A 22,058-nucleotide genomic window follows, 5' to 3' on the forward strand; every position below is an offset into this window, starting at 1 on the left:
AAAAATATGAAATAAACACATGAAGAAAATTAGATATATTAGTGAAACAAAATTACATTTCTCACTGTCAGGGCAATTGGTAGTAAAGTACGCTTACCCTTCACAGAGACATTTTACCCTCTGGACTGGTCAAAATGTTCTATCATAAGGCTACTTTTCATCTATCCACACAGATGATTAAATTCTCAAACACAAGTGATTCTTATCCTGAAAGGTGCCTCCTGACATCATTTAAAATACTAATAAAACAGTGGGCTTAGAAGTTAAGTTATGGTCTGAGTGGATCCTTTGGAATGAAATGATGTTGTAGGCTTTCTGCTGTATCATTCCAATATTTTGTTTTTCGTAGCTTCAAATTGAAAGCAAGTTTGTTATATTGAATCCTTACTGAGTGCTTGGAGTTTCTGCATTATAAGCTGTAGATAAATCCTGAAAAAGAGGATCTTCAAGTTTTGATCTCGCTAAAAACTTAGATACGTTTAGAATTTCCTCTACTCTTATTAAAACCTTATTACAATGGGCTTATATGCCATTCTTCTAATGTAATAAAAGTATTAGGGAAATATTTAATATATCTTTTGTTAGCTGTCTTCTAGCAGAACATAGCAAGTGGAAACAAGGAGAAGAGCCAGCACCATTTGACCAGCTGTCTGTGGACCATCAGCATATTTTCTATGAATCACTACTGGTTTGCAGACCACAGTCTGAAAACCACTGCTGTGGTATGTGAAGAACTATCTTGCCTGGAAATTAAAACAGAAAAGCCTTATGGAATTATTTCCCCTTTGCCACATTTCTCCAAATGTGAAGACTGAAATCATTTGGTACTTTCTATCAACATGTAAGAGTAATAAAATACTACCAGTGGTCCTGGAACAAGTTAAAAAAATAGGCACTATGTGTCTTTGACACACACACAAAAAAAGGACCTTCATATCTCTAGAATTTTCTGCAGGAAGAATTTGAATTCATATTCTTTCCTCTTGCTCTTCATTCACAAAACTCTTTGTGAATGAAGAACTGCAGAGTAAACATGCTCTTAGTTTCTCATAGGCCAAATCACACCTTCTGTTTAGGATACAAATAGAAACCAAGATACAAAATCTTTGCAGGACCCACAATCCTATCATAAGTTTTCTCAAGATTTGAGATTTTTGTTTATTAATCTTCTGTGATTTTCTTCTTTGGAGTCTACTTCATCATACTTTTGTCTTCCAAATTCACATAGCCAGAAACAAAAGAGTAATAGTTCCATTGCTTGAGTATGTCTGGCCCCCAAGTGCCTTATCCTGCTTGCAGGATCTCTTTGCAGATGCCCCATAAAACTGATCCAAAAGAGTGACAGATGAGATGAGAACTCTTCAGAGAGATCTGGAAGCTCTGTTTGTTGACAGCTACTCTGTATTTTCAAACAAGCAAAGACACTTTTTGCATTTCTGTTTTGTCTAGAGATGGTGCATAAAGAAAACAATATTATTAAATTTAAAGTCACATTTACCCATCTGGGTATGCTACGAATTCAAATGTTCACGGCTCTTCCCTGCTGGAGTAAACATTGATTGTCAGTAAAAATTCATTTTTATTTTTTTCTTGTTCTCTAAATGAACTGGGAAAAGTGTTCTGTATTACAGCAATTCATTTCTTCAGCAGAAAAATGCAGGTAAATGTGCAACTGAGTGGAGTCAAAATATGAATGTTGTCATGTGTTCAGCCTAAGCTTTCTGCTAACAAAAAAAGATCCTGAAAATGAGAGATATTTGCTTGTTCCCACCAGTATTTTTCATACAGTGCTGCAAATATCTAACAGTCCATAAAGCTCACAGTATTGTCTTAGTCAGTTTTTATGTGACAGATAATGAGATGTGATGCACAGAATATCAAAAGTGCAGACGTTTTAGTTTCCTGGTTTGGGAGTAGTATTTTAGTTCTGTGGTTTTCAACATTTCCAATTTGTGACCCTACAGCTTTGTAAATTTGAGTCAATTGACACCTTTCATCCAAATACCACTTAGAGGTAGCCTGCTGACCCCAGATACATTGTTGAAAACCATTGGTGAAAACCTGTTTCATGAGGGAAAGGAAAAATACATGTACAGAGTAAGTTTTAAACAGTTACTGAAGGGGAGAAGTAAGGTTTTCAGCCTGTTGATCTGTTGACAATTCTAAATATATACTTCAAAAAAATTAGGAATTACGGCTGTGTACTTTTGACAATTCGTCTCTCATTTGTTCAAAATTAAGGAGCTCTTAATCTGTCAGGCCACCCAGTGTTTAATGAAAGGATGGTGGGAGGCACTTAAAAAGAGTATGTTCATAATGGCACATAAAGGTAAACTCTGATGTGAGAAAAAACGTAGAAATCATTTTCTAACAGAACAAATTATGATCAAGTTTTCCTCAGATGTGGGAAGATAAAATGTTCTTTGTCTGCTTTATCAATAAATATCCATCCCAGTGAACCCTAGAGCCTTATTCCAAGGTCAGTAGAAAGAATCTCATCAGTCTTAAGGGATTTTGCATGAAAACCTAGACTGGGAGTTAGAAACATCTGGTCTGTGGGCCGAGTATAGCCCATGCCCTAATTTCCGCTATTCAGTCGTGTTTTTTAATGTGTTACCCCTGGATAACATGGGGTTGTGTGCTCTTGCAAGGTCTACCAAGTGTACCTGAAAGACTTATTTAACCCTCAGCAGGGAACAGGGGACCCTTTCCCACCGTTGGCAAAAAAATGTTTCATGTGCAATCTGATTTATTAAGGGCAACAGACAGTGAACTTTGACAAAATAAATGCTTACTTGCTCTTGCTTCATCTGCAAAGCCTTAAATTAAAAATTAAAAAATAAAAAAAATCATGGAAAATATTAAATACAATACTATTTTTAATAATTCAACGCCATATGCTTCTGACGTGTCCTAGAAGTAATGGCAGTGAAAGCTGGACTTTCAATTCAGTAGTAATGTAGATGTAGTCCAAAATCAGACAGTTCCAGCAGGAGAATGTGCCATAGTGGTCTACATGTTAACCTCACTCTGTATTCTCCTGTGAGAATGGCAGGAGTTTGCTGGTCTCTTTTTGCTCATTGAAACCCCGTATGTTCTGCTCTCTGTTAAAATGTAATGGTTTGCAAAGCTGTCTGCTTAGACATGGCATTATTTTCTTGATGTTATCATCAAAAACTTTGTATAGAAGACAGCAATTAATTGAGTAAATAGCTGGCTGTGGCTTGCACCTTTTAGCTAAAAAAAGCTATAAAGGGACAGTGATACAGTTGGGTGTAAGATAAAATATGTATTTTGTGTTGGTAAAAAAGAAAGGTTAAAGCTACAGTCTTAAAGTAACTTTAAAACAGGTTTTTAAATGATAATTTGAAAACAAGGGAAGGAAAATAATATCTTTTCAGCTCAAGAGGTGAAAAAACACATTATTACATATGCCAGGTCCTCCAGGAGTGGATGTGGCCTGCACAAGTTCTCCAACAGAGGTATGACACTGTTATTCAGAATAATCAATGTACTTCAACAGCAGTCAGTGTGCTGATGAATTGTACAAGTACAACAAGGTTGAAGTAACTCTTTAGCTATCTTGTATATAAAGGAGTAATTTTTGAAAGATTTTTTGAGCTTATATGGATTTTTAGAAGTTCACTGCCAATGTAGAAACTATAGAAGAAAGAGAGAATTAGACATGTGATATAAAATGCATTTTCCAAACTAATTTCCTGCAGAGAGAGCACAGAAATGTTGGACATTTAAGCATGTCATTTTGGCTTATGAATATACAAGTATAGGGATATGCAAACACCAAATGTTTCACTGCAGGTGCAATTTCCAGATGAAAATGAAAGTTTTCTTTTGTATTTTCTGATTTATATATTTACAGATAGGGAAAACGGGTGCCTATCTGCAGTTCCTTAGTATTTTGTCCAGAATGCTGATCAGACTGACAGAAGTGGATGTTTATGATGAGGAAGAAATCAACATTAGTAAGTTCTTGTTATAAAAATATTTGCTTCTGGAAAGTGTAGACATTTGTTATGTTAATTCAAGAAGTAATTTGCATGCATATTTGATGCTGTTCACCTTTGTAATTGATTTACTTTATTGAAATATGTTATACTGTCCATTTTACTTGTCAGATCCTTCATCCTCTTGAAAAGGGTAGAAAAGCATTTAATTGGACTAGTGCTCTTTTTTTACCGATTTCAAAAAAAGGCCTGATTTCAGTGCACATTCTCTTTGACTGCTCTAGGCTTATCACTAGAAGGTGTAGCAAGCTTTAACTATGCACTGGACTTAATACTGTGATTTCTGAAGTAAGGTTTATTTTCTTTAATGGGAATAAAGTATCTTTCCTCAACTGAGTTCACAAATGTGGTGTGGAAATACTGCAAATGCCTGGATCCAGGTAGATCAGACTTACTAGGACCTTGACATTGTTTTCATTATCATTCCACCAACTGTTCTAAAAAGATTATCAAGGTATTACAGTGAAAAGAAATGTTTAAAAGCCAGAATTTTCTTGAGGTATGAGGTTCTTTTGTTCAAAGGTACACATCTTTATGCATAATAATATTGCTTCATCAGAATGATGAAATTAAAAAAAAAAAAAAGATTTAAGAATTGTAGGCATAACAAAACCTTCTATAACAGTATAAAGAATGTTTAAAATTGTAATTCCATGAATTTTTATTTTTCATTAATACCATAGACTTAAAAGAAGAATCTGTTCAAAGCTACCATCAACCTGGAGATACATGGCCAGATTTGGAGACATTTAAGAAGATCCCTTTTAACTACACTATCCATGACCCGAAATATGAAGATGCAAGTCTGATTTGTTCCAAGCTTCAGACAATAAACAGTGAAGGTTAGAATCTGAAAAATTTAGAATGGCACACACATATGTATTAATTTGGTTTTAATGTGAGAATTCTGTTGATTTTGAACAGAATGAAATCAGAATTGCACTTGACTAGGTAATAATGGAAAGAGATTTGTAGTTTGTTAGATGAAACACCAGAGTATGAGGCTTATCAATAGTTTATGGAATATTAAATGGGTAGCGTCTCATTGAAAACTTTCTGATCCCACAAAAATAATTGCATACTGGAATGTTTTTATGTAGTAACATTGTCTTGTTTTGTAGCAATGCAGTGACATGTATTAGTTATGTACGTAAATTTGTGTTCTTAAAAGTGTTTATAGGTTTATTTAGTTTAGGTTTTGGAAATGGTGAAATGCATCTAGATTCCTGGAGTACTGAGGTGTGAATTAGTCCTCTGGACACCCTTAAAAATATTTCATGAGAAATAAGCTCTTCTAAAGTATAAATTATCTCATGATAAAGTATACATGTAAGGTAGGTCAGGTCAGTTAGAGGCTAGATGTGTCTGCTGCTTTCTGTGGGCCATAATACTCTTACAGGCAAATTAATAAATGAAAATGTCTATGGTCAGGTGAAATAAATCTCTTACTATGGTCCTGTACATAAGCCAGCTGGACATACACAGGCCCATGAGACTGGGTAGGATGCATCCAAGCACAACAATGGAGCTGACTAACATCCAGCTCCTGTTGTCTATCATCTTTAAAGGTAATGACAATTGTTGGGGTTTTCTGATGACTGGGAAGAGGTAAATACTATGCCTTTCCTCTACAGAACTAGAAGGAAGATTGAAGAAAATACACCCTAGTCAACCTATCCTCAGTCCCCCAAACAATTATGGAACAAACCCTCCTGCAAGTCATGTCCAGACTCCCACCCTGTGATCACCCTTGTGGCCAAATACTTATGCATGGTAATAATCAGGGACTCAGTAGGGCAAATGCTGTTTGAGATTGCAATTTATAACCTGGTCAAAGGGACAGAATGCAATCTTAGCAAGTTCATGGATGATGCCAAGCTGGGGGAGCAGTCAATATGCTGGAAGGCAGCACAGCCTTTCAGAGAGCATGACAGGCTGAAGAAATTGGCTCACAGGAACCTCACACAGTTCAACAAAGGCAAATACAAAATCCTGCACTTGGGGTGGAATAACCCTCTGTACCTGTACAGGCATGGGACTATCTGTATAGAAAGCAGCTTTGAGGAAAGTAACCTTCTGATCCTCTAGACAGCAATTTGAACATGAGTCACCAGTTCTCCATTGAGTTATTGGTTTACTAAACCAACCAACTACAAATCTAGCAAGCAACTCAAAGAAAGTGATTATTCCTCTATGCCTTGCATTTGTAAGACCACATCTGGAGTATTGTGTCAAGCTTTGAGCTTCCCAGTACAAGAAAGGCTTTGCCATACAGAAGTGCGTCTAGTGGGTAGCAACCAAGATGGATAGAAGCCTGAAGCACATGATGTACATAGAAAAGCAGAGAGAATGGGGTTTGTTAAGTCTGGAAAAGTCTCACAGGACTATTTGATTACTGCTTCATAATGGGAGCTTGTATTCACAAACTAATATAGATACACAGTGTAAGGACAAGCGACAATAGAAACAAGGTGCAACATGTGAAAATACAAGTAGTATGAAAAATACTTCCAGAATAAGAGTGATCAAGCTCTGGAGCAAGTTGCCCAAGCAGACTGTGGAAAATCTATACTTAGTGATTTTTAAAATTGATAGGACAAGAGCAGCCTGATTTGATGCTGAAAATTTGAATGAAGTATTTGGCCAGATGACAGACATAACATAAGCCCTTTTCAACAGAAATGGTTCCCATTTAAAGGCTGCATGAAGCTCATGTAGTCATGGTCTCAACTCTGCATAGGTAGGTGTTCTCATCATAGGTTATCATTAAATCTCATCGTTCTTCTGTCTCCCACAAGAGAAAACTTTTTATTTAACGTGGTTATACATTAAAAAGCAACATCAGTAAGTTTATTGAGTTCATTTCACTTAATTACTGTGATGTCCATCACAGGATTGCAGATATCTGTCTTAAGACCCTTTTTTACTATTTTTTAATTTTCAAAGTGTTCAACCAGTAATAACAGCAGCAGCAATATTAATTTTAAAAATCTAGATTTGCTTATGCCTCAGCTTTATGTACATTTGTACAGAATTACCATAATCATGAACTTGCAGATACATCTTTGTAGTGCTCTTTGGTGTACGCATTAATTTGTAAAACACATCAGAATAATTTCCTATTTTGTTTTGCGTGTATTTACTCATGCCATTTTTCCTAGAAGATACGGTGACAGAAACAGTCTGTCACAAGGGAATACATTCTGGACTTGAATATATGTTACATATATGTTGTTTCTTTTTTTTAATAGATAGATCAATGAGCAGGAGACAGGAGGATATGTATACACGCCGTCAAACAACTAGAATGAGATTATCCAAGTATGCAGCGTATAACACCTATCATCACTGTGAACAGTGCCATCAGTATATGGGTTTCAATCCCAGGTACCAGGTAAAGATTTCCAGATGCTACTCTTCAGAACAAAAGCTGATACAGAGACTGAACTCAGTTTTGTGTTCATTCACTGTATTTGAATTAGCTTACAAACTGTATCTATGTATTAAAAACAAAGAAAGAGCTGATTGACAGATTTTGTTATTTCTTGGGGTTTGCTTGCCTTGACCAGACTGCAGATATGGGTACTTCACAGGACTGTTCCTCATCTCATTTACACTAACTTGTTTCAGTGCTGTTATGAGCAGTCTACATGTATAATATCAGTGAAAACTGCTCTCCCAGTAAACTTTTTCACTGGGATTTACTTACATTTTGGTCTCAGTTACCACAAAAGATGCTACTTCTGAAACTGCAGTATTGCAGTATGTGTGTTATAAATGGCATGCACGTTGTTATTACTCAGTGTGACCCTCCAATTTCCTGCCTATTAGCTTGTGAGGAAGAATGTATTAGTGATGTCAATACTGTTTTTTATGGGTCAGATAGCATTTCTGTAAGCAGAAAGTGGCCTGTAGCATTGGTACTATCTACATACAAAGCTGAAACAATGGTTTCAAAAGAGGGAGACATAACTTTTTTTTTTTTTTCTCAGTGTAATATATCATAGCGGGAATTGTTTAACATATAGTGAATCATTAGGTAAAATATAGTGCAATACATTAAGTGATTGTTATGTATTTGGTAATATTATGAATGTGTATTAAACACAGCAAGACCTTGTAGGAAATGTTTGATTCTAACCACCTGAATTATCTTATTTTTTTTTCCATTCTCAGCTTTATGAATCCACTCTACATGCATTTGCCTTTTCCTATTCCATGCTGGGAGAAGAGATCCAGTTGCATTTTATCATTCCAAAGTCAAAGGAACATCATTTTGTCTTTAGCCAACCAGGAAGACAATTGGAAAGCATGCGGCTACCACTAGTCACAGATAAGGTAGATGGATTTTTATTTTTATGTCCATGTATGGGAGAGCAACATGACCGATTTTTCAATTTGTTAAAATAGGATTCTTTGTACTTCTGGTCCTGCTATCAAGAGATAATAAGGATGTCCTGACACTAAGCTTGTATTTTCTGCCAGAAAGGGAGACATGAAGCAAAGCTGTCAAACAGCTAATAAATTATTTCTTTTGCTCATTGCCAAGGCTGATCCTTCAGTACATACTTTCTTAATCTGGGGCAAAAGTTCTTTGGTTATGAGTTTAAGATGTTAAAGTGAGAATGGTTTCAGCAATGAGCCTCAGACATGGTTTTAATTATTAAACAGTTTACTGTAAAGAAGCATTTTTTGTTGTTGTAGAAGATGACAGTAGATTATCTATTCTATTCTGCATAAATGCTTAAATGCTTTCATAAAAAAGCAAGGCTTTCAAAGAATCTTTGTCATGGCTTTAAAACTGCACAAAGAATTGCAGGGTGCTCTTGCAGAAAACACTTCATATGATCATCCATCTGACAGGCTATGCAATCTTGAATGCTGGCCTTTACAGAGACTCCTAATATCTATGCTTATGATGAAGCTCTGAATGGTTCAGGCCACACTGTCTGTATTATTGAAACAATTTGTGGAACAATAGTAGCACTTCTATATTTGAGAAAATAAGCTGCTTCCAATAAATGATAATCAATCAATATGACCCCCCAGTTTGGGCATTTATGCCCAGCTCAAGATTGAAATGGGAGACCCCAAACAGCAACTGAGTCACAACTGTACGATGTAAGAATGAAACTTCAGTAAGCCTGTGCTTGGCTAGGTAATTTGAACTGTGCATTGGGTCCTTGTGGATTTTTTCTTGCTTCTGCTAGTGGCTTGCTCTAAGAGTTTGCCAAAACTGTTTATTCTTTCTTTGCTTCTTTATTCATCTGCTCCAAAATGGTGCCTTCAATCTTTCTGCAAGCTTGAAAAGTGCTATGATCTAGATTGCAACCTAGATTATGAAACCTTTACAATATATATATATATTTTTCTCAATGTGTTTTAACTTCTCCGTTGTAGAACTCCATGGGCATCAAACACACCATGTTGTACTTTGGCAGTTTTAAATCTGGTCTGCTTAATTGTGAGGACTTTGGAGAGTCTCTGTGAAGAAGTACACATTCATTCTGCATCCTTAATGGTCTTAGTAGGGACCAGGCTGAAATCAGTTGCCCTGACTGTAATAGTCCTGGAAGTCTGTAGAAACAGGCCTCTAAGGAGCTGTACTATCAAACCTGAAGGTATCTAGTGAGTTTAAATGCATTCAAGTTTGGATGATAGCCAGTCATAAGACTTGTATTGCAGTTTTGGACTAAGATGTTTCGTACCTTCTTAAGTCATATGGACATGAATCCTTCTCCAGATCTAACCTCAAGATCCATGTACATTTGTCACGTCAAGTTTTTAACAATACTGTCCAGTTCACCACACTCTCAATGGTCAAATAATTTAATAGAAAGAGTTTTCTTCTTTTTTCTAACTTGTGCTTATTTCCCTATTAAGCTAGTTTAAAATGTAAAAATGCAGTGTCACTGAATCTGACTTACTCTGCTGACAGATTTGGTTCTCCTTGTTTAAACATCATCTGGCTTAATATAGAAATTCACATTTCTATTTATTTACAGAATGAAGATTACATAAAAAGCCCCACTTTTACTCCCACCACTGGGCGTCATGAACATGGACTTTTCAATTTATACCATGCAATGGATGGAGCCAGTCATTTGCACGTTTTAGTTGTCAAGGAATATGAAATGGCCATATATAAGAAGTACTGGCCCAACCACATCATGCTTGTTCTTCCAAGCATTTTCAACAGTGCAGGAGTAGGTAAGTATAGCCAAAGGTTCTAACGAATGAGAACACATGATCTGGGCCCTTGAGGTGGTGTTATTCACCAGTGAAATGGAGATATACATTATATAGATCTTATTATATGCAGAGCTACCATATCTGCTCTCGTGACCTGGTTTTTCTTTGAAGACAATGTGTCACAGTCTCGGGTGCCATTCACTTAATCCTAGTCACCTAGGAAAAGCTAGATGACTCATATATAGAAATATTTACTTTTCACTACTGATTTTAAATGGAAACAGAGATGGTTAATTCAGATGGAGTTACCTCCTCTTTTTTTTTTTTTATTTTTGTTACTTTTATTTTTGGAAGTAAATTGTGTGCTATCTCCAGAAGCCTGTGTCACTGCTAGTTCTGTGTGGATATCTCAGGTAGCACGGGGAGCCTCAAATATCGCTAGATGCTTCTGTTTATTCAACTGAGTCATGCTCAGGCTTATTGGTAGAGGAGGGAACTACAGGATCTCACAGAAGTGGATCATGTCAATTTATAAGGCTGGAAGCCCTCTACTACAGTCTCAGATGTGTGTAGGGGAGAACAGAGATGGGGGAAGATTAGTAAGCATGCTGATCATGTGCATCTCTTAGGTAGATTCTGTTAATATAACACCTGTGAAATATTCAGCACTTCGATTTACTGCTTGAACAATTTATAGACAGCAGTAGTGACAAGCATTCAGAATTGACAGTCAAGGGAAATTGTTCCTATGTTGTTCAGCTAGTTAATCATTTCTAGATGTTCCTACTCAGATATGATAGTGGAGGCAAATATCTGTTATTTATATATATATTTATATATATATAAATCTGTAAGGTGTTAAAAGAATCAGTGACTAAACCCTTGAGACATTAACAAATCTTTACCACAGAAGTAAAGGCTTCATTTTGTGTGCTTCCCAGTGAGGTCCTGTAAGTCACTTACAGCAAGTGACATGGGAGATTGGCTCCAGGGAGTGTGAGGGTGTTAAAATCTTCACAGTGAGTCATACCCTGGGCTGCAGAAATGTTCTCTTCAAGAGTTTTCCAAGCTAAAAGCAAACAATTTCTGTCCCTATTTTTGATCATATGGTTTATGCCCTTGGTTTCAGGTGCTGCACACTTCCTGATAAAAGAGTTGTCTTATCATAACTTGGAGCTAGAACGAAATCGGCAGGAGGAGCTGGGGATAAAACCCCAGGATATTTGGCCTTTCATTGTCATTTCAGATGACTCCTGTGTTATGTGGAATGCAGTAGAAGTTGATTGTTCAGGAGACAGGAAAAGGTAAATAGAGGAACACAGGCTTTTTCAGCTGATCTCTTTTAAGCTTTCACTGCATATCAGTTTTGAAATTGCATGTTTGATATACTTTTACCCTGTACAAGTACAGAATAATATTTGCCTAATGAAACAAGTGTTTTCCTTAGATATCTGGCTTTGCATAGCACAATGTTTAGTGCCTGCTTTTCATTCCTGTCCCCTGAGGATTTAAGTGCCTTGCAGCCTTTGCTGTATAGTGTAACACTGTTTCAAACTAGAATAACTGGGACTGCAAATTTCAAGTTCTTTAAACAATCCCTGATACACTGGGAAAACAAATGCATTCAAATTTACATTTTTGTCAGTTTTTTTCCAAGGAAGCTAAAAGATATTTCTGTGAAAATTGGGCATCTAATTTCCTAGTCTGTGTGTCTCTGTCATTATTTCCCCAAATTTCCGAACAAATGTTTTTATTTTCATTGCTTTAGAACATTATTTGTACTAGGTATTTCTGTCTACTCCCATAACAGTGCTATTCAGGTTTTATAGCAAACCTTGAAAGAGAACTAAAGTCAGTGAAAGCTTTGGTATTTATGGACTTGAGTGGTAGGCTAGGAGGATCTTATGCTTTGCTCTTGAGTTATAGCACAAAGTCAGCAACCCTTGAGTGGTCATTTGGAACCTTATCCAGGTAACTTGAAAAGTTTACAAACCTGAGTAAATATTTTGCAAGATTTAAGATAAATTTCAGACCTAGTATATCAGTCCCCAGTGCATAAGTATTAGTTAATTGTAAGTTTTCACTCTATCCTGGAGTGAGAGGTGAAACATTGCAATAAAGTAAGACAACACTGAAGTTATCTACTTGATGCTCATAACTACTTTTGACTGTTGAGAACTGTTGTTCACATAACTAATATTCTGATCATTCTCTATATACTTTAACACATTTTCCTAATTATTATAGTGACTATACATGGACTGAAAGGAATGTTTCCTTGAAGCAAATTCTGCAACGTATTGAAGCAACTCCCAATGTCACTCACTATGCCTTAATTGGGATGAGAAAATGGTCTAGTAAAGCAAACAGTACTGAGTTCAAGGAGCCATTCTCCTGTTGCCATGTGCATGATTTCATTATGCTAAATGTTGATCTGACACAGAATGTACAGTACAATCAGAACAGGTAAGTGAATAAATAGCATCTTTCAAAAGACATAACGAACCAAATAAAAGAAGTTTTACAAATAATCTTGTTGGCTTTTGGGGGAAGTTGTTAATGGGAAGCAAGGAGATTTTCTTATTGAAGGTTCAAATTCTTTCCAAATTACCATCAGTTCATAAAAGACATTAATCTCTATAGTTTCAAATAGTTTCAAATATAGGTTTTAGGTTGGATGTTAGGAAGAACTTTACTGAAAGGGTTGTTAGACATTGGAACGGGCTGCCCAGGGAAGTGGTGGAGTCACCATCCCTGGAGGTCTTTAAAAGACGTTTAGATGTAGAGCTTAGGGATATGGTTTAGTGGAGGACTGTTAGTGTTAGGTCAGAGGTTGGACTCAATGATCTTGAGGTCTCTTCCAACCTAGAAATTCTGTGATTCCATGAAATAAGCGGTCATATTTGAGTTACAGAGTAAATGCATTCAGTAGTGTGCCCTGTAGTGCAAGTCCCCCAGGTGTCTAGTTCAAGTGGCCTTCTGGCAAACACCATATGTCTGGATGGTACAAAACCAAGTCTTGTTCTGACATGGAACTGAGGTATAGCTGGGCTTTTTATACTGAGCAGCACAACACAGAGCACAAAAAAGGACAAATTTCCTTACTGTGAAGGTGGTCAAACACTGGAAGAAGATTCCTTGCAGTATGGTTGATGCCCCATGGCTGTCAGTGTTCAAGAGACATTTGGATAATGCCCTCAATAATTTTCTTTAACTTTTGGTCAGCCCTGAAGTGATCAGGCAGTTGTACTGTATGATCCTTGAAGGCCCATTCCAACTTAATTGTTCCATTCCATTCCATTCCATTCTGTTCCATTCGATTCTATTTCGTTCTGTTCTGCTCCATTCTGTTCTGTTCTGTTCTAAACACTGGAGCATACTACATGCATGCTCATCAACAAATTCAGAAGGAGTAAATGAACGTCATTAACATTAGTGTTTTTTCTTATATTCTTCTGTCTCTGATTTCCCATTTTTTTTTCCCATTTATTATTTCACATAGAGTATTTCAGATTAAAATACTGCCATACACAGTATCACCACAGTTGCCAGAATTGTATTCACTAAATATATAATCTCAGAGAAATTCACTGATTTATCTGAAAGAAATATTTTTTGTTCCTGTTTCTGAGGGACAAGCATTTATCACAACAGAATGAAGTAGCTATTGCTAAAGGTGGGAGTCACTTGTCTAAAGTGAGACTTTGGCATCTCTGGATGTGTCCACATGGGGCTGGCAGGTATGACATGAAATCTAAGACACTTATTTTTCTGTGAGCTATTTGGGATAGCCCAAGTCATCTAAAATGGCACTGAGTACCTACACTTGGATAACCAAACCCCGCTGTTTTTCTCAGTAAAACTGACTCAGGAAGATGTCTTCTGAAGTCCAAATTTATTTGTAACTGTGGGGAAGCGCTTCTGCTTCCTTTAGTCTGGCTAAACAGATGACCTAAATTTTTATCATGAACAGTCTGACACTTTAAAAGAACATTTTAAATTTGCTCCCATCCATATTCTGGCACAGAGTTGTTCTCCCACACTGTCTAGCTGTATTATCTTATGAAGCAATATGAAGGGCTAATAGAGAGAATGACAGTGCAATAAAACACAATGACATGAGTACAGGCAGCAATGCTAAAATGTCAGGAATGCGAGACCACGCCACTCATTTCCTGTCTGTGTCTCTAATCCATGAGTGGCTCACCATAATGCTGTATGGGGGTGCTGTTAAGGCCAAAGCATTACATGACATGCTGAGCTGAGCTGGCAAGGAAAAAGGTATATTTTAAAACACAGAGGCACTGACAGTCAGGGATAACAAGTATCCACATAGATCAAAGAGAAGGTTTTCAAAACATATAATTAAATATCATTTTTCTCACTAATGCTCACTGTTGCAGTAATGGCTTAGCTCTCATAAATCCAAGCCCTGGATATTAATCCCACAGTTCTGCATATCATCCTGTTTCCTGTGTAATATCTACATTCGAAATGGAGAAATGAGTTTGAATTTCCCAAAGGCCAGAGGATTTGCATGTAGTCAGCTCTAGAAGCTTACCTTCTGTTCCATTTTATTTCTGAAGTGGGCCAAATTTAGCTCAAGGATGTTTGACCTCTGTGTGCTTTATTCCTATGTCTCAGCAGTTCTGTTGGACTATGAAAAGAGAAATCGTCTTAAAATAAATTTGTCTCTAATGTAGAATGACATTATTTCTGTAGAGGACTATATAAACCACCACCAACACATATTTGTATTCTAAAGGAAAAAATAAGTAATCAGACCTCTTTGAATTTAATAGATCAAATGTACATCATCCATGTCCTTGTAAGTCAAAGGAGTTAATTTTCTTGACCTTATTTGGGATAGTAATTTGTGTATCTTTTTTCTATGACTGCATTACTGTACGATGAGGCAAATAAAATAACTCCTAGGTCTTTTCCCTGGCATTTTGCTGCCTTTCTCCTTTCACTTTCTGCTGTTTTTCCAGTCCTTTTACTCTGTAAGTGGTTCTTCCCTCATTCAGATTTTCTTAATCTCAGCTCAACCATTGTTAATGGCGTCATTTATTATCAGGAAAATGAAGCCTCTTTCCCTGACTCTTAGCTACTGAGTGGAGGGTTTGTATGTTTGACAGCTGTCCTTTCTATCGTACTGATCAAAGACCATGAGTTTGTTAGTCTGTGATGAGAAACATTGCTCTGAATTGCTATGATTTTCTTCTTCCCAGGTTTACGTGTGATGATGTTGACTTCAACTTGCGTGTCCACAGTGCGGGCCTTCTCATCTGTCGGTTCAATCACTTCAGTGTCATGAAGAAGCAAATTGCAGTAGGAGGACAGAGATCCTTCCACATTAAATCTAAGGTGAGAACCGGCACCTCTGCTTCACTGTTGTTAAATTTCTGTTTTCTCTTTTGTACCCTATAACCAGGAGAGCTGAGGTATTATGGTGCATCACCAGTTACCAGTAATGGGGTATGTCTGACATGTCTTTTTTGTCTTTCTTCCTGAAATCCACAATATTCTTGGTATAAACGCACCAGTTTGTAATCATTTTCTCTAAAACTTTCAAAACTACCTAAAGTATCTCTACAATTCAGATAACCATTCACTATACCTTTTTTTTCTATAGCTATTTGATTACTCATCTTCACATGATTTCATATTTAGGAGTACCTTGAGTTCAAAGAAGAAACCCCAAAGACTCTATAAATACAAATATAATTCTTTGAACCATTGAAACATTTTTGGTAGCAGATATTTTTGCCTGAATGACTTTGTTTCTTATATAAATCTTAGATATATAGGATATATATCTATAGGATATATATCTATATAGGATATATAGATATATATAGGTCTATATATATATAGATCCATATCTATCTAGATCTATAAAGATTTATATATATATATATATAGACCCATATATATAGACCTATATAGATCTGTAGACATATAGATCTATATCTAGATCTAGTGTATCTATAGACATATAGATCTATATAGATCTGTATATCCTATCTATATATATATAGACCTATATATAGAGATCTATATAGGTCTATATAGGATATATAGATATATAGAATAGAGATGTGTTTTGTACAAACCAAAATTCAGATAAGTGCAACTTGATTGATCATGATTCATCTGTGCCAGAAATGTTTTTCCTCATAGGTGTCTGACACTCCAGTTTCAATCTCACCTGCTCAGTACATTTGTGCCCCTGACAGCAAGCATACCTTCTTGGCAGCACCTGCTCAGTTGCTTCTTGAAAAATACCTCCAGTATCACAGCCATCGCTTCTTCCCCCTCTCACTGAAGAATTACAGTCATCCAGTGCTATCTGTGGACTGTTACCTTAACTTAGGACCACAGGTATGGAACAAAGTAATCTTCAGTCAGCTCTAGAAATGTATGGCCTATGTTGAAGCATTCATTCATAACAGCATTCAAACAATCAGATATTGAATCCTCATGTTGTTAAAATAAAATTCTTTGTCCTATAGAGATACTGGGAGAAATTACATATAAAATACAGATAGAGCAATACCAGAGCTGTCCAAAATACTCATATAGTCTGTGAGTGGTGTTAGTCTCAATTAATACAAAGCACTTTTTGTTGTTGTTGTTTTTTAAATGTGTTGTTACAATTTGACCCTTCCTATAACAAATTTCTTCCAAATGAATGTTTTACAAATGCTACCTAGTCCTGAGAAAACACTTCAGAGTATGTATGTGTTAGATTACTTATGACTGATTTGCTGAGGCAAAGAAGCAAATACCAAGACACGCAGCCAGAATGGGAGAAGTTGACATTAGATCTCAAGAGCTGTTGACTCTCCCTAGTGGGTTTGGATCTAAAAGCAAGGTCATATTTAAACACAAATGTAGGTCAGATAGAAGTGCAATAGTGAGGTGGTGGTGTTTAGTAAAGTTCTGGAGTTTTAACCTGAGTTGGTATATGATACAGTAGGATTGAAGGAATTCATGCATCTATTTTATGCATAAATATAGACATCTTGTTGTGGGTCAACCTTCCTCCACTGAATCATGCTGATTTATGCTAGATATGGGTCTGCCCCAAGTAAGTAGAATAGCACTTTGGAAGTCAGTTCATGTGTGAAAGTTTCCTTAATTTTAAACTTATAAACCCTGAAAGGGTGCTATAAATATTCCTGGTGCCCTGTGGATTGGGGGAATAGCTATAGAAACAAAGTAACTAGACAACAAGAAACCTCATATGCACATATGTATATGCACAGCTCTACTGACTTGAGTAATCCCATTGTGATGTAAATGAAATTAGACATTTTCAAAGGCTTCTTCTTGTGTCAGACTGCACAATTACTGTATTTGCTCTTATGTAGATAAACTGTGCTGGGTAGATCACAGAGTTATGGTTGTGGGGAGCTGTCATTACCACAGCTTTCAAACCCTATCATATCTAAACTTCATGGTAATAATAATAATGAATAATTAGGACTAATGAATAGTTCTGAATACTGTTTTTATATAGCTTTTTAATAACTAGGAGGATTTTTAGAAAAGAACTGTAACAATCACAATATTTGGAGTTGGAAAGCAAGTCTGAATGTGAATCAGGTGTGAATACTACAAGGTATGAAACCTTAGCTAGTGGTGTTATATAGAAGCCTGAAGAAAGCTAATTTACGTATGTGTGTGTGTTTTTTTTTTCTTCTCTCCCAATTAGATTGCAGTTTGCTATGTGAGTTCTCGGCCTCACTCTCTGAATATCAGTTCCTCTGGTTTGACATTCAGTGGTCTCTTGCTGTACCTCTGTGATTCCTTTGTTGTAGCTAGCTTTTTGAAGAAGTTTCATTTTCTTAAAGGTGAGCTGCAGTAATTTTATTACAGACAATTTTATATCCTGGTCTCTAGGAATCTGGGTAAAAATGTGAAAAGTACTATTGTTTTTGCATTTTATATAAAATTTTGCATATATATTTATGTATATATTTATATTTCTCTTTATATGTTCTAGCATCTTTGCTGTTTGGTCATGCTGGCCCTGTACCAGTCTATAACTGTGTTCTGCAGATTTCGAAGTGGAGAGGCAATGTTGGATCTCTATCATTATGCCTAGTGTATATTCATAACTCATTACCTTTTGCTTGAAAACTGAGTATTTAAGATTTATGTATGAAGAATTTTCCTGTTGTGTCTTGCAAGTGATATTTTCTAATTTTCAAGAGAAAATAGATGATGGATGTGACTCCATCAAAGTTTATTTGCTGTCCTTTCAAATTACAGTGTCTATTTCCAATTTATTCCCAATAATCAATTTCTCCATGTGGTGCTTGTGATGATGGACAGTACTGGAGACAAATTATCTGCACTGCAGGTCACATTGCTAACTTCTTTTGGATTGTTCTGCTACTATTGTAGACATCTAATGCTCTGGGGATTTGTTTTACTTGGCTATAACTGCTACTGGAGTAGGAACACTACTGCAAATGCCTTGCTGAAACAGGCAGAATTATGGACTGCTATGTTCTTTGTTGTAGTTAATACAATTTTGTATAGATATGTGTAATAAAATGCAAATTGGTGCATACAGTGCTTACACCTGCACATGTTACTGAAGCCACGTAAGTTCCAGTGTCTATTCTCATTCTGGACCAATGCCCACATTTTAATCAGCCTTTAGTTTCTCTGACAAGGCTGTCAGAATAACGTATAATGAAAGAAGTGCTTTTGTATTGCATTTCTTCAAGGGAGTGACAAGAAGCTATCAGTTTCAATTTGCAAAAACCAGCCAATATATGTGCTGTGTAGCACATAGTGTGTTTGATCCAGGATTTCTCTGTCTCCACTGGCAGTCCAATTGACCTTCTAGCCAGCTACCTGAGTGTTAAACACCACCTGACTGTCTTGTTTCTTTTTACTGTATTCTCAGCTGGTTTTGTCTTGGGTATCTCTTCCTACTTCACTACCTCTCTTTCAGAGTATTGGGTGCAGGTGAGGTTCCTCTTAATTGAGCACTTCTTTTCATAAGACAGGAAGTCATGCAAGAAATGGTATCAGAATGCCAGTCAAAACAGTTGATATTAAACCATCTCTGGTCAGCAAAGCACACAAAGCTTAATCAGCCATTATGGTGATTGTCTTGTGGGTTTAAGTGTTTTGTTGATTGAGGTTTTACTCAACGAGGTAATGATGATCAGCAGGGCTAGGACAGTAATGGACGTAGGGCGTTACCTTGCTTTCTGTCAGGATCTATCACCACCTGCTTAGACTTGACATTTTTATGCGTTTTTACCCCAAGGTGTAAGGAATGTATTGCTTGTCCTGTTTACCAGATGAGTACTAGGCATCTCAGGCTACACAAGAAGACCCTGATTAACAGGGAGCTAAACGTAGCTCTCTGAAATCCAGTGTGTCCTAATTTTCTCTTAAGAACATCTGTAACTCCTGTTTTGAAAGTGGTGGACATTCCTTCTGCTAAGGGGTGGTGGGAGCTGGGTGATTTGAGAACAAAGTTGATATTCACATTCTTTTTAATTGTTTGCCTAGGTGCCACCCTGTGTGTTATTTGTCAAGATCGCAATTCTCTTCGCCAGACTGTTGTCCGGCTAGAGCTGGAAGACGAGTGGCAGTTCCGACTGAGGGATGAATTCCAGACTGCCAATGCAAAAGAGGACAGACCACTTTTCTTCCTGACCGGACGACATATTTAATAGGAATTAGACAAGTTTTCTATATAACTAGGAAAAAAATAATGACAAGAGACTAATTGCCACCATCTCACAAGATGACTTCTGAGAGGCTCTGCTTTCTTAGGAAAAACAGGACTGTTTGATGACATTGCTTATTAGAATCAATCAATTTATCCTCTTATTTCCAAGTACTATAAGTGACTCTTCTAATTCAAATGTCTGATGGAAGTAATTCTTGATTCCTGGGAATGATGCAGAAAGTTATCATTGCATGTGGCAGAAATTATTTTGGATCAGAAAGAACGTCAATGAATGCATTTATTCTGTAGCAAAAAATCACCACAAACAAGTTTATAAGCAAGAGTTTTAGAAAACTTTTTGTACATTCCCAAAATAGGAAATGAAAAACTAGGTGCAGATTTTGTTTTATGAGTCTTATTTATCTAACAGTTGGCACAAAGCAACAGGTTATTGTTAGTCTTGTAGTATATTGCTACTGATTGATCCAGGTAGGTTTTTTATATGAAGTAAAGTCTATGTAAAGTATAACTCTTAAAAAATAGGAAACCCATTGGAGCCTTAATTTTTGAACAGGTACCGTACTGGATAGTTTTACCATAGAGGAATTGTGGGTTGAAATCATAAATATATGTCTGATTTTATTAACTTAAAGAAGAGTCAAGAAAATAGACTTAACAGTGAAATCTGAACAATTAAACCTGAAAATGAAATTACCTGACACAACTGAGAATACCAAACGGTGAGACTGACCTGCAAGTAACTTTTTGCACCTAAAATGATGGTGTTTTTTGGCCTCTGACTGAACTGTTGCACTGACTACAGACTTCAAGCTGGGCCCAGTGCAGTCAAAACAGAGAAGAGATGGTTCTGAAACCATCCCAATACACTTTCTGGGGATATTTTCTCGCCAAGGTGCTTCAAAAGAGTGAGAAAATAGAGACTGTGACTCAGAGGAATTTAGGTGGCAATCTAAAAACATGTTATAGAAAGGCATGAGGCATCATGGTATTTTGTACACTCTAAATGTGAAGTCGGTGATCACAGTCCTTGTTTAGATTTTTGGAAATGTTCTCTGAGTTTTGGACATCATTTTTGTCTTTACGGAATCAGTGTTTACTTTGCTCAGTCTGAGTGCAGGAAGGATGAGTGTAGACATTGCCAGAAGGTGTGTAATATTTGGGCAATCTTTCTTGCTAGATATGCCAGTCAGATGGTCATTGATTTTTATACTGATGAAATGCCATTAGGTGGCTGAAGCCATGATAGTACTGGTCTTGAAATGGAGACATGAGTATGATTGTGCCAAAGAGCAAATTTAGGTTCCTTCACAGGGAAAAGCTAATTACAGTAACTGTAAGAGATTTAGACTGCTGTTTACAAGATAACTGGTAGAAATTGGCGTGCATGTATATTTTATTTTATTTTTTTTTTTTTTTCTTTTTTTTTTTCAGAGATTTGTTTCATTTAAATTTTGGGAATAAAGGTCGGCACTGTTTTATGTAAATAGCATCACCTGGGCAGTTTTCGACAGTTAGTCAGTTAATTTAAACTTTTTAAAGGAGTGTGACATTCATGTCTAATCCATCCTTTATAAATAAAGCTGACACTGCATGGATATCTGTCTTGGTGATATATAGCACTATCAAGCATACTTTTTTTGGGGGTGAGGGGAAAGTTGGATGAAAGGAACTCACTATTAAAGAATTCCTGAAACGGATCAAGAGAAAAAACAGTGTTATTTAATGGCTTGAAATGTAACATGGCCTCAAAGGTACAGGAGCTTTTAGAAGAAATCAAGACTAAAGACAGAGGGTTGAAAACTCCTGTCTTGTACTCAAACAAATTATGCTAAATGTCTGTAAACTTTCCTTATTTTTTAGATGTGAGATTTGCTTTGCAAATGCTTAGACATGCATCTTTCTCCAAGATTCATCCTGAAAAAAAGCCTTAAGTATTTGTGTTGAAACAAGAAGCTTTCCAGTTTTGCTTTCAGAAGTGGTGGCTTTGCACAGTAATATTTCTCTGATCCTCACATCACAGGGCTGGGAAAATCAGAGTGCCTTCTCAGTGCAAGCTTGTGTATCTTCCCATAAAGTTGTTGACTGGTTTGTTTTGCAGTATTTCTGTGAACGGT

The 22,058-nt window shown here is 36.5% G+C and overlaps 1 protein-coding gene across 1 annotated transcript in view; it reads left to right on the forward strand.

Moving 5' to 3' along the window:
* GREB1 (growth regulating estrogen receptor binding 1) overlaps nucleotides 1–21,322 on the forward strand; it is a 95,270-nt gene extending 73,948 nt beyond the window's left edge. The window contains exons 23-33 of the mRNA XM_032185716.1: nucleotides 3,881–3,983; nucleotides 4,709–4,867; nucleotides 7,277–7,419; nucleotides 8,202–8,363; nucleotides 10,031–10,235; nucleotides 11,347–11,521; nucleotides 12,465–12,683; nucleotides 15,449–15,584; nucleotides 16,401–16,601; nucleotides 17,938–18,076; nucleotides 19,761–21,322. Of these exons, the coding sequence (XP_032041607.1) occupies nucleotides 3,881–3,983; nucleotides 4,709–4,867; nucleotides 7,277–7,419; nucleotides 8,202–8,363; nucleotides 10,031–10,235; nucleotides 11,347–11,521; nucleotides 12,465–12,683; nucleotides 15,449–15,584; nucleotides 16,401–16,601; nucleotides 17,938–18,076; nucleotides 19,761–19,924 (1,806 nt within the window). The 3' untranslated portion in view covers nucleotides 19,925–21,322. The remainder of the gene's footprint in view (nucleotides 1–3,880; nucleotides 3,984–4,708; nucleotides 4,868–7,276; nucleotides 7,420–8,201; nucleotides 8,364–10,030; nucleotides 10,236–11,346; nucleotides 11,522–12,464; nucleotides 12,684–15,448; nucleotides 15,585–16,400; nucleotides 16,602–17,937; nucleotides 18,077–19,760) is intronic.
* Nucleotides 21,323–22,058: the final 736 nt, after the last annotated feature.

The sequence above is a fragment of the Aythya fuligula genome, chromosome 3, assembly GCF_009819795.1.
Source record: "Aythya fuligula isolate bAytFul2 chromosome 3, bAytFul2.pri, whole genome shotgun sequence".
Lineage (NCBI taxonomy): Eukaryota > Metazoa > Chordata > Aves > Anseriformes > Anatidae > Aythya > Aythya fuligula.